The 16,896-nt window shown below is 37.7% G+C and overlaps 1 protein-coding gene and 1 long non-coding RNA gene across 4 annotated transcripts in view; one reads left to right on the forward strand and one right to left on the reverse strand.

The window, feature by feature from the left end:
* The window catches only part of KLHL4 (kelch like family member 4), an 80,590-nt gene extending 78,167 nt beyond the window's left edge, over positions 1-2,423 (forward strand). For both annotated transcript variants that reach the window (XM_054075726.1, XM_009555253.2), the window contains exons 10-11: positions 1-172; positions 768-2,423. In XM_054075726.1, the coding sequence (XP_053931701.1) occupies positions 1-172; positions 768-827 (232 nt within the window). In that variant the 3' untranslated portion in view covers positions 828-2,423. The remainder of the gene's footprint in view (positions 173-767) is intronic.
* An 11,325-nt stretch (positions 2,424-13,748) lies between these two features.
* Positions 13,749-16,896, reverse strand: part of LOC128853158 (uncharacterized) — a 191,085-nt gene continuing 187,937 nt past the window's right edge. For both annotated transcript variants that reach the window (XR_008451476.1, XR_008451475.1), the window contains one exon: positions 13,749-13,879. This is a non-coding gene — a long non-coding RNA (uncharacterized LOC128853158). The remainder of the gene's footprint in view (positions 13,880-16,896) is intronic.

The following is a 16,896-nucleotide window of genomic DNA, read 5'->3' on the forward strand; positions in this document are numbered from 1 at the left end:
GTATGATCCTAAAACAGATGCTTGGACTACAGTGGCCCCCTTGAGTGTGCCTCGGGATGCCGTTGGAATTTGTCCGCTAGGGGACAGGTTATACGCTGTGGGGGGCTATGATGGCCACACATACCTGGATACTGTGGAGTCCTACGATGCTCAAAATAACGAGTGGACAGAGGTAACAGGAAGAATTACTTAATAAATAGTAGGCATTCTTTGTGCAGACAGGAAGAAATCTGCCCAATCTGGGCAATGTTGCAAAGTTATCACTGGCTTTGTTACCAATGGTGTATTAGGACGCAGTAATCCTGTAGCTGAGCGTGTAGAAAACGTCTGTTACCTTTCCTGTGAAATAACAAATTCTGTGCTTGAAGCCCCTAAATCTGCCATCGGTAGCAGTGCCATGCCTTTGTCAGCAACGCCCTCTACTGCGAACACTCTTAACTTTTCATGTTTATAACCAGGGAGACTAAGAGGAAATAGTAAAGCTAACAAGATCCTTTTACAGCTACACAGTCCACTTTTTTTTGGAACACGGAATATGAAGGTCCTCTACAAGAGTTAAGAGCGATGGCACCAGCCTACACTCCTCTAACTCTCAAGAGCTGCCAAAGACTTTCCCCAAAAGGCCAAACCTGTGTTTTCAGAGCCCTCGTTAAATCTGGGGGTTTAGCCGTACGCTAGTTTGAATAAACAAATTTCTTCTAGTCCTATCCATAGGCGCCTACTAAAAATATTCCCTTCTTTTTTTTTCTTCTTCTTCATTTGTTTAGGAAGTTCCTGTCAATATTGGAAGGGCTGGAGCATGTGTTGTTGTTGTGAAGTTGCCCTGATGACTGTAAATATTGTGAAACTAAACTGAGTGGAGTTTCATGAAGACTGGGTCAGGAAGATAAGAAACTTTTCCAGGAAGCCGTGCAGAATACTTATCTCTGAGCCATTATAGTATCAGAGCACAAAAGTGTCTTCCTGCATTACAAAAACCAGAGGATTTTGCATAAGTGAATTATTTTATTATGCCTAATACATAAAAATTCAATAATATGTTCAAATGGTTCAGGTTTATTACGAAAGTGTATCTGTTATTTATAAAATGCAGTAGAAAAGTGATAATTTGGTATATAAGATTTCATAACCTTTTTTCTTTTCTACTTTGGCAGTAATGCTAATTTTACCAAAACAGCTGTTATAGTTTAACTAAACGAAAATCAATAAAGAAGAAACACCAGCAACAGAGAACTGCACGGAAGGAAGTATTTTCCCATAAGTATCATTGGCAACCAAATATTCTCTGCAGAGGTAACTTCACTTCTCTATTCAGAAATGAAATTATGACATTAAAATCAAATCAGAGAAGCATAGAATTTGGTTGCTATTGATTGATTGCTCTTCAATCTCTGGCAGTGCTAGTACTGTGACAGAAGACTCATTTTCAGCAGCGTATTCCATTGGCCGGTGCAAGCTAAGAAATAGTAGGGATAAGGTAGCTTTACTTTATTAAGTATGTGCCAACAGAAAGAAAGCTCTTTTGTCAAAACACAATGCTAATATAATTTGCAGTCATTTTCGCCGTGCATAGATATGTGATATTTTAATGCTGATTACTGTGTCAGGTTATTCGTGGATTTGTCTCTGCCCACTAACCATCTGTCAGATGTGTTAAACTAATTTGACTCTTCTTGGGATAATCACCATGCATTAAAGTTTAAAACAATCATATAATTAAATTCCTTGACTATAACTTTAAAAATGACTTTTTTTATATCATATTGATATGACAATCTTTGACCTCAGCTGAAGATTACCAGCTTTCTCTCACACACAATAGAAAAATGGTAAGAAAAAAACCCACGTTCACTGTGTAACATTATATACCATTTATATGAGCATGTTTATGTTTTATTTGAAAATTAAGGGAATGCTACGGCTCAAGAATAAAGAGGGAATCACTTGAAAACAGAACATAATATTCCACATGCACGATATTTTCTTTTTGTGTGCCAGTTTCTAATGAAGGTGTTGATTTGTTTTCAATCACTTTCATTTTTTATAATTTCAAATGATGAAAGTGTATTTTAGAAAAAGAATGTATGTAAGATATTCTATGCTGTAAAGCACAATATTTGCACAGTATCTACTTTAGTGTTTGTTATGTTGTTGTTTTGTCAGCGTCACAAAATTCAGGACAGATTAATATTCACTGAACGAGTAGACTAACTTTCTTGATAGAACGCTGTGTTTTCAGAATTCAGCAATATTGTATTTTAAAAAATTTATAGTATTAATCCTATTCAACGTGTCTAAAGATGAATTCTCATACGCATATTTATAAAAAGGAAAACATTTTTAACTTTAATAATCAATTATGTTTATATATAGCATGCTATATTCAAATAAACTTTACTATCTCTGCTAAGAAAACTGAGTCTATATTTTAACAACTCTGTGAGTGTTATTTTACTTCTTTTCAAGAACAGAAAACACAGAAGTATCAATCTTGGCTTTGTGCTCTAAAAAAACAAAAGTTCCTGACTTCATGTCATCACTGCATCTGGTCCAGATAAATTAAAATTTACTTTTCTTTTAGCACTTCTTTTTAGATAAAGTTCATCTTTATTCTTCGAGTCAAAAAGAGTTACCAATGCTGTCACACCAGGATGCCCCCTCAATGAAAGAGGCTCCCACAACCCAGCTCAGCTACGCGGGTTCATTGCCTGCAGAGGGCTGGAAGTGCTTCCTTTCGATGATTTCTTTCGGGGCCGTTACATGAGGCTGCTGTACAATAGAAACTTCTTAGTGTATCAGCTTAGAACTACCTTCCTTTAGTTGTGAATATCTAATCTCACAAATCTCTTGCAAGAGAGAAAAACAAGCTTTATATAACTTATCTCTCTTGTCCTATAGGCAACCTCTCTGACTACCAACCTAGGACATTTTTTTTCAGCAAATATTAAATGTAAAATGTTAATAATAAAAATACTAATGTTTTTGCCCTATTCACTGCCATCCCCGCTTTGGTCAAGCAACAGGTAGGTGCACTTATATAAACAAAGACTTGTGTGGATCAGAGGAAGGGGAGTCGCTATTGCTTATCATTCAGGCTCTAAGTCGTGTGTTTCTCATGTTCTTCTGCAACAGAACATCACTAATCAAGTCTACAGTAAGGAAAGAAAATAAAGACTTGAGCACAGAAGAGGTCAGGTTTGATGACCAGAAGCTGTGGGTGACCACCTCAATGCAACAGGACCAGCCTTCGAAAGCCACATGGTTTGGAAACGTTATAACCACAGAGATGACAGAATTCCCCTGCCTTTGGCCCCTCCTACAGCTTGCAAAGTTGACTAAATGTTTAGTCATAAACAAAGCATCAGACACTTAGGAAAAACACCCAGAAATAAACAATCCCCTTAAAGATATCTTTGAATATACTACCATTTCTATAGCTCAATAAAGTCTGAAAAGGAGTATTAGAAGAAAATCACACTTTCTGTATCTCTTTAGTGTTCTCTAAAGAAATTATGTCACGAGGTTTGCTTATTTAAAAAATAGCTTAAGAAAGATGATAACATTCCCTTAGCTTGCAGCATACAGCTACTTTTATCAGTTTGATCAATTCAATAGCTCTTCCTACCATGAACCACAACGACTGAGCCAGAGTATATAAGTATTTGCACGCACGTGTCACATAATGAGGTGGTGCTAATTTCTATAGCAAGGCTGTGGTAACTAGTACATCTAAATTTTAAGTTTAAGGCCATGCCTTATCACAGACACAACGCAAGATAAATACAGGTAAGGGGAGATGGGGAAAGATGCGAAGGATATGAAGCAGATAAAAGTCAGAGAACAATATGAATACTGCCTTACAACTTACAGTGCTTGGCTTGGGGAAGAATGGCTTTAAAAACCTCATGTGGAGAATTAAATCTGCATCTCCTTCTCCCTGAGTGAAAACTTCTGCCTTTGTCTGAAGAGGAGATATTGAGAGGTCTGCTATTAAGACGCCACAGAAAGCAGAATTGATGAAGTATATGTACCTATACACCAAGTACTTCCATGTGCAACTGCACAGCTGGGTGTGCACAGGTAACCCTGTTTGGAATTGGGAATATGAAAGTTTATCTCAACTTAGGGTGAATAAGACCAATATTATACACTTCCTGAATTAATTTCAAAACAGTCTATTTTAGGATTAAACGATGACAAGAATTACCATGAAATTGGAATCTTTAGTGCTAGAAAAAATCAAAATAAAATTTAAGCAGATAATTAATAAAATGGTACAACTGAATTTTCCCAAGAAAGCAGTTCCACAGTGTTTTTAGTACTGGAGTTCTAGTTTTTTTCTTCCATAATATTTGTACAGCAGTGAAAAATCATGTGAAAGGAAAGTAGCAATTTCCAAAAAGACATTGAACAGCTAACAGGAAGTAGGAAGAAAAGCAAACTGCAGGGAATTTGGAGAAGTTTAGACATTATTAGGTGAGAGGAAATGCTAAAGATATTCTCTGATAAGGTGTCACCCTTCATTTTTCTCCAGACATGACTGGGTTACGTACCATCTTTCCTATGAGGTACCCTGACAGCTGTGCACACAGCTGGCTCACTTGCAGAGTGTGGGAGGGAGCCATTCTCTCTTATTTCTGACCTTGTACTGCTCTGTGCTTTTTATCATGACTCTCTGGCAGAACGATTATTATTTGTGTTACTTTTTTTCCCCCAAATACTTATATTTTCTTTCTTTTTAAGCCCTGTCCCTTAAACCACCTTTGCCTCTTTGGTCTCAGTGTGATAACCTCTACATAGTATCACAGTATAGTTCAGGTTGGAAGAGACCTTAAAGATCACCCAGTTCCCACCCCCCTGCCATGGGCAGGGACACCTCCCACTGGCTCAGTCTCCAAGCCCCATCCAACCTGACCTTGAACCCCTCCAGGGATGGGGCAGCCACAGCTTCCCTGGGCAACCTGGGCCAGGACCTCCCCACCCTCATGGTGAAGAAATTCTTCCTAATGTCCAGTCTGAATCTGCCCCTCTCCAGTTTATACCCATTCCCCTGGAGCTATCCCCACAAGCCTTTATGAACAGCCCTTCTCCAGCTTTCCCGTAGGTCCCTGTTAAGGTACTGGAAGGTCACTGTAAGATCTCCTCGGAGCCTTCTCTTCTCCAGGACCAGGAATGATATTTTATATAAAGTAATGTATGTGAAGCAGGGACACCACTCACCGCATAAAATCCAGTCCGGGAAGGGCTGAAGGGTTAGTATAACTGCTATCTACCAGTAGGAGATATTTAGGTAAAGGGCATAAGAACCAATCAGCCCAGAAAAATCCTTCTATTCCTTCAGAAATGTTACTATCTGTAATGTAACTGCATTACTGAAGCAGATACATAGAAATTCAAAGCTTATTTGAGCCACCTGGTCAACTAGGTCATCCTGCCACCTTATCTTTTTTCTGCCTTCTTGGTTGAGGAACTTACTAAACAGCTTTTCTACAGTACATGCTACATTGGTTGAAGAGTGAAAATAAATCTTTTTACATGAAAGGAGACATTTTGTTGCACATGCCTGGAAAGAACGGGCAGGATAGTTTCCCTGAGGGAATCTATAAAGATGCCATGAGAGTTTAATCTTATTTATTTCTACATGTATACTTCTATACATGGTTATTACACAATGTAATTTTTTTGCTTCCCATCTGACCCTAGACTCATTCAGAGTTACTTGATGTTTGTCAGTGAATGTTTCAGTCAGGGAAAATGATAACCTCTTCATCACCGACACATTTCCTTATCTGAGTCCTCTTCCCCATCAAATCGGTTACAAGCTTGGCCATAATCAAGTGCTCAAGAAGTCAGGTATTGAGTACTGAGGTTTTCTCATACTGCTACAGCGAGGCTATCTCAGCTCATACATTCAGTTTGTCCTTAATATTTTGCCATACAGGTTTTGCTCAGAAGATGGTGCTATGTGACAATTTTTAGAGAATCCTGACTCCCGCTAAGAGAATATGACGCTACCTTGCAGCAATATTTATCCTTTAAATATAAATAAATATAAATATAAACAAACTCTTCCCTACTTCATAAGCTCAAGAGCCCACTACGTTCCTTAGTGAAACCGTCTTCCATTCTGACGTTTTAACCACATGCACAAACACACTCCCTGCTGAACTCATTCTTTTGGAATCAAAGACACAGCAAAGAACCTTGCAGCAATATTTCCAGTGCAACAGTTGGTATTGCTGGTCCTGCATCTGTCCTGCAGTTTTGGCGCACTGAAGCGATTGCTTGTTTTTAATCTCACTGAACACAAATCATGAATATCATTTCTTTCATTGCAAAGGCTCAACATCAAAACCCAGCAACATATGGACCAATTGACAAAGAGAAGCCAGGATTTCCTGGTTGGCCCATTAGCCCACATCACTTTTCCCTGATTTACCACAGATACATTTAAGATGTGGTCCTTGGGATACAGTATAACCTATAAATCTCTGCCTTTTCTAAAGGGACATGTTTTCTAAGCAAGACAAATCCATAGGTGTTAACACCATAAATATAATATGTTTTTTCTTCTGTTCCCTCATGTTGCATGTTAGATGAGACATAAAAAGGGGACAGAGATGAATACAATGTATTTTACATGAAAGATAAGGAAACTTCCCATAACCACAACAAATCTTTCTACAGCATATAAGGTATAAAGCAGGGCATCATCTCTTTGTAGCAGTGAGCAAAAAGACTGATGCCAGATCTCGCACACATCTTTCCCAGGATTTTCCAACAGTCTAGTCTCATCTTACCTCCCTGTAAAACTACTGAGATGCAACTTGTTTTTATATAAATATATACAAATTATTTCTTCCAACAATCTAGAATTAATATATAATTCAATGATGTTACTTGTGGAATTCAGGTAGAGGTTCTAAAGTACAGCAACAAAACTAAAGCTTATGAACCGTTTCTTTCAGAGAACAGAGATCAGTTTATCACTTTGGTACAGTTTATAAGACAGGTCTAAATAAAAACCATAACACAAAAGTTGGGGAAAGTAAAGTCCAATGCCACTTAAAACCTACCCTTTACTCTGCTGTACTTTAGTCAAAGGGATAATTGTTCACTGCTGACTGACTTGTCCTGTCAACTCAAGACAAGCCCAAGTTCAGAGATATTTTACATGCCCCATGTAGGCAAGTTAAAACAACATAAATAAATGAACAATCTGTTATGAACAACCAGTATTATATGTTTTTCTTTTTTAGGAAACTGCCCCCCCAACATTGCCTCAATAATTATAACCGTGGGGCATAAGACACCCTGAAAGGGCTTTGTTCCTGTGGTATAAGCATTAGAGATGGAAAGAAATACAAAATTCCGAATGGATTCAGTGCCCCATACTGCCAAACTGCTGTCTCTATCTGGTCCCATTTAAAGGCTAGAGCTAATATTTGGATGCAACTGTTAACATTGACAGTCTCTGTCACTATTTTTCTCTCCCTCTCCCTTTGTCCTGCTCATCACCGGCTAGGAGCTTTCTTCCAATTTCTTCCGAAACCTGGAAGCACAATTTCCCCTGCGAAGGGCTAGGCTATTCTACCCTTGACCTGCTCTTCTGTTCTCAGAGACTCCTTTAAAATAAATACCCTGCCCTGACATCCCACAGATCTCTACATGTCAATTGCCTGCAGTTTCCTACCTTCCAGTTTTTCCTTCGAAAGATTTAGTTCCATAGTTTTGTGACAGTGCTTACGTGTAAAGTCACACAAGATAAAATAATGCCAGCTATCAAGAAAGCAGTCCAAGTAGGAACAGTTTTAATTTCAAGCATTCAAATGTAAGTTAATATTTCTTAAAATAGAGATAAAATCAGCACTTTTCAATGAAAAAAAAAAAGCCTATATGTACAGCTACTGAACAACTGATGATAATTGAAAGACCAGATTCTGCCCAAGACATTTCTGATAAGAATTGATTATCAAAGACCTCATTAATTTCTTTCACTCTGCACTGTTTGTATTGAACAATAGTAAATAAAAAGTCTTGTGATGATTGTGTCTTTACAACTTAAAGTATTACACTGATACTCAGAAAAACATGTGCTTGTCAGATTCACAGTTGGGAAAAACAGTTCACCATATAAAGGAAAATTCATTTTAATCACATGCTGCAATCAGATTCTTTTGTGAAAAAAAAGGGGCCTGCAGCTGCTAGATGGAATCAAACACACTTTAAAAATAAAGCAAACCACTGTGGCATATTTCTCCCAAGCAACACTGTACACAATTCATTAACAATATTCTATAAAAATGAGAAAGATTGAAGAGAATAGGTCAGGAGCCAAATCAGGCACTAAAGAGCAGCGGACAGAAAAAAGGAAGCCAGAGGAATAGATTAGAACTCCTCTAAAACTCCACTTTATCTTTTAAATACAATAAGATACAATGTAAAAACCTCATTTGATGATTTACTACACTGATGTAAAAGGACCATGAAGCAAAGCAGAAGCAATGAAGCTAGAAGAGTATTCAAGAGGATTTGTTAAAGACTTTTTTCCCCATTTTCCTCCTGCCAACTAAATAATTTTGTCATATCAGAAAGAAATGTGGTATTCAGAATCTGTTACACTCTATACTTCCTACCTTAGAGATGGAAATTATATATATATATATTCATATTTCAATTATCTGGCCTGTGGACATAGCAACTGAGCTAAAATTCATAATGATTAAATGCCAAGGGTTTTTTTTTCTTTCATTTAGCAACAGAGCCCAGAAAGCCAATCGTATCCTGGGCTGCATTAATAGAAGCATGGCCAGCAGGTCGAGGGAGGGGATTCTGCCTTTATATTCCGTTCTGGTGAGACCCCACCTGGAGAACTGCATCCAGCTCTGGAACCCGCAGCACAGGAAAGGCACGGACCTGTCGGAGCGAGTCCAGAGCAGGGCCACAGCAATGATCTGAGTGCTGGAGCTCATAAGGACAGGCTGAGAGAGGTGGGGTTGTCCAGCCTGGGGAAGAGCAGGCTTCCAGGAGACCTTATCGCAGCCTTTCAGGACTGAAGGGAGGCCTACAGGAAAGCTGGGGAGGGGCTTTTTAGCAGCCAGTGCAGGGATAGGATGAGGGGTAATGGTTTTCAACTAAAAGAGGGGAGATTCCGACTAGATACAAGGAAGAAATTTCTTATGATGAGGGTGATGAAACACTGGCAGAGGTTGTCCAGAGTGATGGCGGACGCCCCCATCGCTGGAAGCATTCGAGGTCAGGTCGAACTGGGCTCTGCACGTACCTGATCTTGTTGAAGATGTCGCTGCTCACAGCAGGGGAGGTTGGACTGGGCGACCTTTAAAGGCCCCTCCCAACACAAATCACTCTGTGATTCTATGATTTAAGGGCCTTAACTGATTCTTGGTTAAAAACCAACAAAACTCAAACTGTGACAGAATTTTCTGAGATTTTAAACATCAGTCTCAGCCTCAGTGAATCTCACTTTACATATACTCTACTTGTCTGTTAGCTCCTTGTATTTGTTCTCTTTTGTTCACAGTCAAGCCTTTTTCTTTTTTCTTCTTCCTCACTAGGTTGTCATCATGAAGCCCTTATAATTCTCTGAGGACTGTCAAGTTCGTTCAGTCCTCAGGAGACAGATAGAATGCAAGTTCCACTACATATGTTGGCATCTTGTCATAAATGTACTGTAGCTCGAGATGAAAGTAAACTTTTGCTACGGTTATTTCAGGAATATTGTTTGGAAACTGATTCAATAATTGTCAGTATCTTGAAAGGTTTATAGTCCCATAATTTATTTATATAACTTTTTTTTTATTATTATTTAAAACAAAATCTTCCCAGGAAAACAACCTTGAAATGTCTTTATGTAGTTTGATCAGTTATTTTCCCTCATAGTAACTACTGAGGCAACCCAGTTTTTTCCACGTACTGCATATTCACATCATCTCAAAATGGTTGGCAAAATGGCATTAAAGTAAACAAGCATACAACAGAATTTGTTGTGAGCCCTGCAACATCTCGCATCCAGCCTTGACCAATGGAGTAGGTTTTAAAAAAGATAAGAAGTTAACTAGGAACCAAACTATCGTCTATTTGTTCCTAAATGTACCGCAGAAATACACGTTTTACTTAGACAAATACACAAGATGCACTGGAAAAGTCTCAGCAGGAATACTTGTTTGAAAACAGACACTTGTAAAGGTATAAGCTTAGGATTTTGTAGAATTGTGCTTGGGTATTGAGTGATAATTACAAGTAACAAGCCGTTCATTTGAGCCTGCAACTAACTTCTTGTTTTTCCAGTTTCTAGAGTTACAGGCTTCCAGGGGAAATTGTTGAGTACATTGGAATAAAAAATAACATCAAAACCACCAAAGAAAGCCCAACATCCCCAAACCAGTCTGTAATAAAATATTGCACTCAAAATCTTTCCCTATTATTTCCCAGGTGCCCATTTTGGATATGCAACATCAAATACTGCACTTGAGCACACTGAACAAGTAACACTGCAATGTGATAGACATAACGCCTCTAAAGGCAAACAGAAAACAACTTCCTAAAAGCAACACTTAAAAGCACCTTTTTTATACCTTACATATTGCTAGAATCAGGACTTAAAGGGTCTTTGTAGCAATCTAAAAGTGATTTGCAAATTAGAAGATACTTTCTGTGCACTGTGTCAAAGTTTCTCTGGTTAAAGTTCATTTCCCCTTCTATTATAAACCGCTGTTAAGTAAAACATATTCAAGTTCTACAGTTCATGGAAATCTCTGTTATAGACAACATACCGTGCCTTTTGGTAAACAGATTTTATTTTTTAAGTTTCATGGCCTGTGAAAAGTAGAGATGCACTTCATAAAACAATTACTGATTTTTAAAATAAGGTACCCAGCAGACACATTCTGAAGTGGTGACATTTTTGGTTTTGCAGCCTACTGCTAGTCCCATCGCTAGACACGGCAGTAGTAAAATAAGGAATTTGTTTATTTATTTATTTGATCACTCTTTTCTTTTTTTTTTTTATCCCCAACCTAACCCACTAAGAAGATAAACTTACTAGCATGACTGGAATTGATTACAGACAAAAACTCTGCTCCTTAAACCTTAAATTTATGTGTTTGAGATATGGGTAGATTATAGGCGTTAATTATAACCAATAGTAAAATGCTTGGCAGCCTGAACTAGTGCGACGTGTCCCTGCCCATGACAGGGAGTTGGAACTAGGTGATCTTTAAGGTCTCTTCCAACACAAACTGCTCTATGATTCTATGTGTCATCTTTACTATTGTAAAAAAAGTTATTTACCTCTTTCCGTACAGATTAGCTGGTAATAGGAGAAGGTTGATTAGTTGCTGGGTTGTGAACCCAGGTCATAACTGTTGAGGTTTTGTGTTGCCCTTTTGTGAAGTGCAAACTAATTATTTAGTCTAATTTCTGTCACTACACAATGAAAACATGAAAATTTGGTCTCTTACTGAAATCTGACATTATCTTAGAACTTGATATACTTACTAGTTTCAAATCGGTGCTTTTGCATCAAAGAGAAACAGGCAAAGCTCAAGCACCATGAAAGTTTCTAACTGAACTGAACGCGGAGACCAAATGCTAGAGAAACTAGATACTAAAAAAAAGCAACTTTCTTTAAAATGCTTACGTGCCAAGTACATAACCAAACTGCATGTATTTGGTGGCATTTCCTAGACTTTACCTCATGGAAATTGAGCGTGTGTTGAGACAAAGAGCTTTTCTGCTGCTAGCAAGACTTCCAAACACGAGAAACTAAGTCAACAAAGCCAGTTTTCCAATAGCAGTGCTTAAAGACCTGCTATTTTTATCAGAGCCCATGCCAGTAACGATATTGTTTAAAGTAACAATGTATATGTGAGATGAGGCTGAATGAAAGAAGGGCAGAACCAATAAAGCAAAATTAATGAACTGAAACAAATGCACGCCAGGTGATATATTACTTGTATAACGTGTATATAGATACCTTATACATGTTACAGTATAATGTCGTTGACTACATGGCACACTTTACACTCTACCACGAGCAATTTTCCTTTGTCCTATTTACTGCTCCAGCATTTTATACCCTTGACATTTCTCTAGTATAATTTCCTCCTCCTCTATTGAATTTTAAACACTCTTTGGAGCTAAACATATAGTGTTATAATTTCCATATGGATATGGAAAAGAAACATGAATATATTTTTGAATCTTAAAAAACTGATAATTAGGTGCCATAGTTCAATTTCCTCATGTTTTTAAAACTTGGTTTCTTTGAGTTATGATTAAGATATTTTCTTTGATTCGGGAATTTCGCCCTTTCTGCAATTTTCATAGGAAGTGAGTGGCTATTACTAGAGGTTATATTAATGATCAAAATCAGTCATCAACTTTTTTTTATGAGTATCAAGAGCCAAAAACTAGTGGGGAGAATAAAACCTGTTAAAAAAAAAACACCAAAACTGTATGAACTCCTGGATTAAGATTATAGGCCTCTGAAATTGTGACTGCCAAAGGAACCAAAAAGTAAAACTCAGTCTCTCACTGTGAAGGCCGCCAAGGATCAAAGAAGAATGAACAAGGAAACAAATTATTTGAGGAGGACCAACAAACACGAAAATATGATATGCCTTCTGACTTCTAGTCTCTTTTTAACCAATACTGGAATAATTAATCATTCAAGCCAAGAAAATGAACTCTGTGACTGAAACCATTCAACACAAGCAAGGAAACACTCAACGTGTACTGTAACTCTTCTGAATGAATGACCTTGGGATTTGCTTACACTTCAGTCTTAGGAAAAGTTTGTATGACATCAAGCATCATATCGTTAAAATTCTCTACAACTTGAAAGTTCTGGCATTTCACCTCTGCTTATTGGCACATCCAGAAGTCTTGTAATTCAGTACAGATAAATTTTATTTTTAGTCTCTCGCGGGTGATATCTCAGAAAGTCACACAGTCTAGCCAATATATCTGTAATGGCACTCCAAGCTATTTTTGCAAAGTAAATAAATTTTTAAATATAGTATTGAATTACAATATCAGTGATATAATTTCAACTTGACAAAAATACCACAAACAGCAGACTGTTTGGCGGATAGCACAAAGGAAGAGAGAAGAAAAGACTGCATTTGAACACAAGAGAAATTGAGGTTTGGATTATATGGAAAATTCAAAATAAGTCTGATGTAGCATCTAAAACGAGGGAAACAAAGATACACTATATCCCCGACTGCATATCCATTACTTTAATGTTTTTAAAAGTTTAAAAGCTTGTTATGCATCTCAATAGTAACAGATTTAACAGCAGGAAATGATATTAATGGGGAAAAAAAAATACATAGAGCTCTTACAAAAGGGAAGTACTGTCTGCGTATAGTAATTTTACAGCGGACTCCTGTGTCTTTGGGGAACGGAAGGGGTGACAACTTACTCAAAATGCTAACAAGGAAAGGGATTTGCTTGGCAAGATAACTCATACTAAAACTTGATATGTTAATTAGGATACAGAAATGCTTAACAATTTTAAGAAAAAGTGCTTCTTTCTACTGCACATTTATTCATTTGGACTAACTTCCAGTAATTGTATAATGATGATATAATGGAATAAATTCAAATTGTCATGAAATCTTTGTCATATTTACTAAGTGAAATTACTTTCAGTTACCTGTTAATGGGAAAAATGTTACTATGACACTGTGCTATGATTCTGAGCATGCTAGTTATTTATTTATTTATGTTAAAAGCTGGAACTGTCACTGGACATCTGTAGAGAACAGAGTAAACATCCGTGCCTCGAGACAGTTTAGTTGTCTTCATCACCATCATGCTCTTCGTGTACAGCACAAGTTACAGTCTTTACCATCTGAAAAAGAAGGAGGGGACAAAAGGAGATGTCTTCATGACTTCTAAGTGGAGCAGAAAGAACACAAGGAATCAAATGGGAAATGAGCCATAGCGGTGTTCTGCACTATTTACCAACAATCGAGATGATGGTTCTGCACCGCTCATCTCCAATATTCAGACTGTATCATAAGATAGATGGCCACCAAGGAAAGCTAAAAACTGTATTATAAGATGGCTACCGGCTCTAAACTGTGAAATATACATGCAATTTTTAAAGCTAAAAACAATGAATTGTTTCTAGCACAACCTTGTGTTTCAGACATCCCAAGGAAAAAAATTCTTCCATCAAATGACTTTATAAATCAACATACCAGTCACCTGGGAAAAGCTAATAAATCAATGTTCTCATTCTAAAACCATTCTGCAAGGTAAAATTTTGAAAAGGTCAGCTACTGCTAAAGATTGTCTTTACAGTCACAATTAGGGAGTTTCTCAGCACGGTTGGTTATTTGGGCTGAGTGTAGCTATATCAGTTCCCAGCAGCTGAAGACTTGGTGCAGTGAGCCTCTTTGCAGAACAAAGCCTACATACCACGTGTGGGACCAGCAAAGTCCTGCTCCGAAAGAGTTAAGTGTGCTTCAATATACAGACATAAGCACTACTGAAAAACTTCTTGTCTTTTTAAAGGCTCTGGATAGAGGAGTCTATAATCCATAGCCATTAATTACTGATAATGCAGGTCAGGATGGAAAGCTGGATATGGATGATCAGCCCTTAGAGGCTCTTGGGAAAAATTGAGAAAGTTCAAGAAAGGCCACCTTGGTCTTTACATTTGTTTTACTACGTCTGCAGGGCCATAACGAAGGTGATTGGGGACTGTACGTAGGCCTGCGGCAATCTAATGACATCATTGGGAATGCAGGAGAAAAGGAGCCAAACCTAAGCTCCCTCTGAAAGACACACAAGTCAAACAAAGCCGGCCCAAGGCATGCTGAAACTTAATTTGTTAGCTAGCACCAATTAGTGGCAGAGAGATGTTTGTGTAATCAATGAAACAAACATTAAAGAAGGTGATATATGTATCTTACGTACGCTGTCCAGGAATAGAGGGTGGGGCGGGAGGGAATCACAGAACTGCTGAGCTTGGAAGACAGTCTTTGGAGGTCACTGTCTTGCTCAGAGCGGGGTCACTGGACACTAGCAGGTTGCTGTGTCCAGTCAGGTTTTCCATATCTGCAATGCCATGGGTGACACAGACACTCCAGGCAACCAGTTCCAGTGCGTGACCGTTCTCTTTAAAATCCATATGAAAATAATTCTCTGTGGTATGGCCACGTCCCTGAGCAACTCAATCCCATTTCAAGTCCATTTCAAAGTCTGCTTTGAAAGTCTGTGAAATGAAGTGCTCTGTTATTGCATTACTGTTTTGTGGGGTTTTTTTCAGAACAATTCTTGCTTTCTCTGAGTGTGCTTGGGAAGGTTGGGAGAAGTTGTAGACTTTAAAGATGAAGATACTTATCAGAAATCTCACAAGGCTGGCAAGGACCTACAGCTCCCGGCTCAAAGGTAAAAGCAAAGTACTCTAATCTTACTCTTTCAGAGTCTTTACTGTAAAGAAGCAGCAGAGGATTTAAGTTTCAGATGGAGCTACACCAAGAAATTAACAATAAAAAAAAATCCTATTTTAAAGAATTTTCACACTCTACTGAATGTTTCTTTGGTCTTGGACAGCATTAAAATTATTACAGCCTACAAGGAAAGGAACTCTCATGGTTCAGTTATGTCATATCATGATCTCACACTGTGATGCCATAGGTTTTAATGCAAGAGCCAGTAAGTACCAATAAGCTGTAACATGACTTACGGTTGAACTCCAAGGTCTTTCCCGTCCAAGCGATTCTATGATACTATGAGTTATAGCAAAATCAGTAGGATCTGTCCTCTGATGTTTTAACCTTTTAAGGTTAGTACATACATAACTGGACAGAAAGATTGGAGCAAGTGTAGTGGTGAACTCTTAATTAATGCCTCCCCATCTTCTGTGTTAGGATTGCTCCTTTTGTACACAACAAGAGCAAAATCACAACAGCTTTCAAATAAACCTGTAATTTATTCTTGAGTACATGAAGTGCTGTAAAGTTTTCAGTTTTGTCTTCACAAAGAAGAGCAAACATTTTTCTGAAATCCCATGAAACAGAAATGGTAGCACACATGGCCTTAAAGGGAGGTCACTGAAGCATTGTGTTATTCGTGTATTTGTGTCAGTCCTTTCTCTTATTCTATGCCTATTACACAGAAATATAATTGCAGCTTAAAAGACTTTTTATGAATAGTATAATTTATATAGTGTATAATTTTTAATGTAGACTGAGGTTACATTTTTAAAAAAAGTAAATTAAACATTTTAAAGAGTAAAGATTGTAAGCAAATGGAAACATAATTCAAAGCTGGAGAAGAGTTATGCTACTTGTTGGAAACTGAAAAGTACAAATTTGCATTTCTGTAATCGTTAATAGGGGTTATGAGGTGTCAATTATGTTCCACGTGTGACCTTTTTAGTTTCTAGGTAATGTACCTCAATTAATTGTCTGTGGCATCATAAAGCACCTTTTTCACTGCACCATGACTATGAAAAGCAATAAAATTCTTCCTCTGCAGCTGAAGTATGAAATGCACAACTGACCTTAGCACTTAGCAGTAGCTCACTGATGCTAATGCAGACCTTCTATTGGCATAAATTACAATGCAGTCAAAATTTGAGTGCTTCGCTAATGCTTTCCTAGTTCATGGTAGATTTTGGTAGAGTCACAGAAATGACCACAATTTGAAATTTCTGTTTCAATCCTCTGTTGAACTGCACATTGAGAATTCTGCTTTAATGAAACTTAATAAGCTTCTTTAAATTTCCATGTAGACGTTGATATGAAAGGTAAACTATGATTCACTTACCCTGTTGCTTTCTCAGGAATATAAATAATCCAAAAATCCTGATAGTGGCAGGCATTACAAACACGGATTGATGAACAAATTCAGATA

This window comes from Cuculus canorus, chromosome 10, assembly GCF_017976375.1.
Source record: "Cuculus canorus isolate bCucCan1 chromosome 10, bCucCan1.pri, whole genome shotgun sequence".
Taxonomy (NCBI): domain Eukaryota; kingdom Metazoa; phylum Chordata; class Aves; order Cuculiformes; family Cuculidae; genus Cuculus; species Cuculus canorus.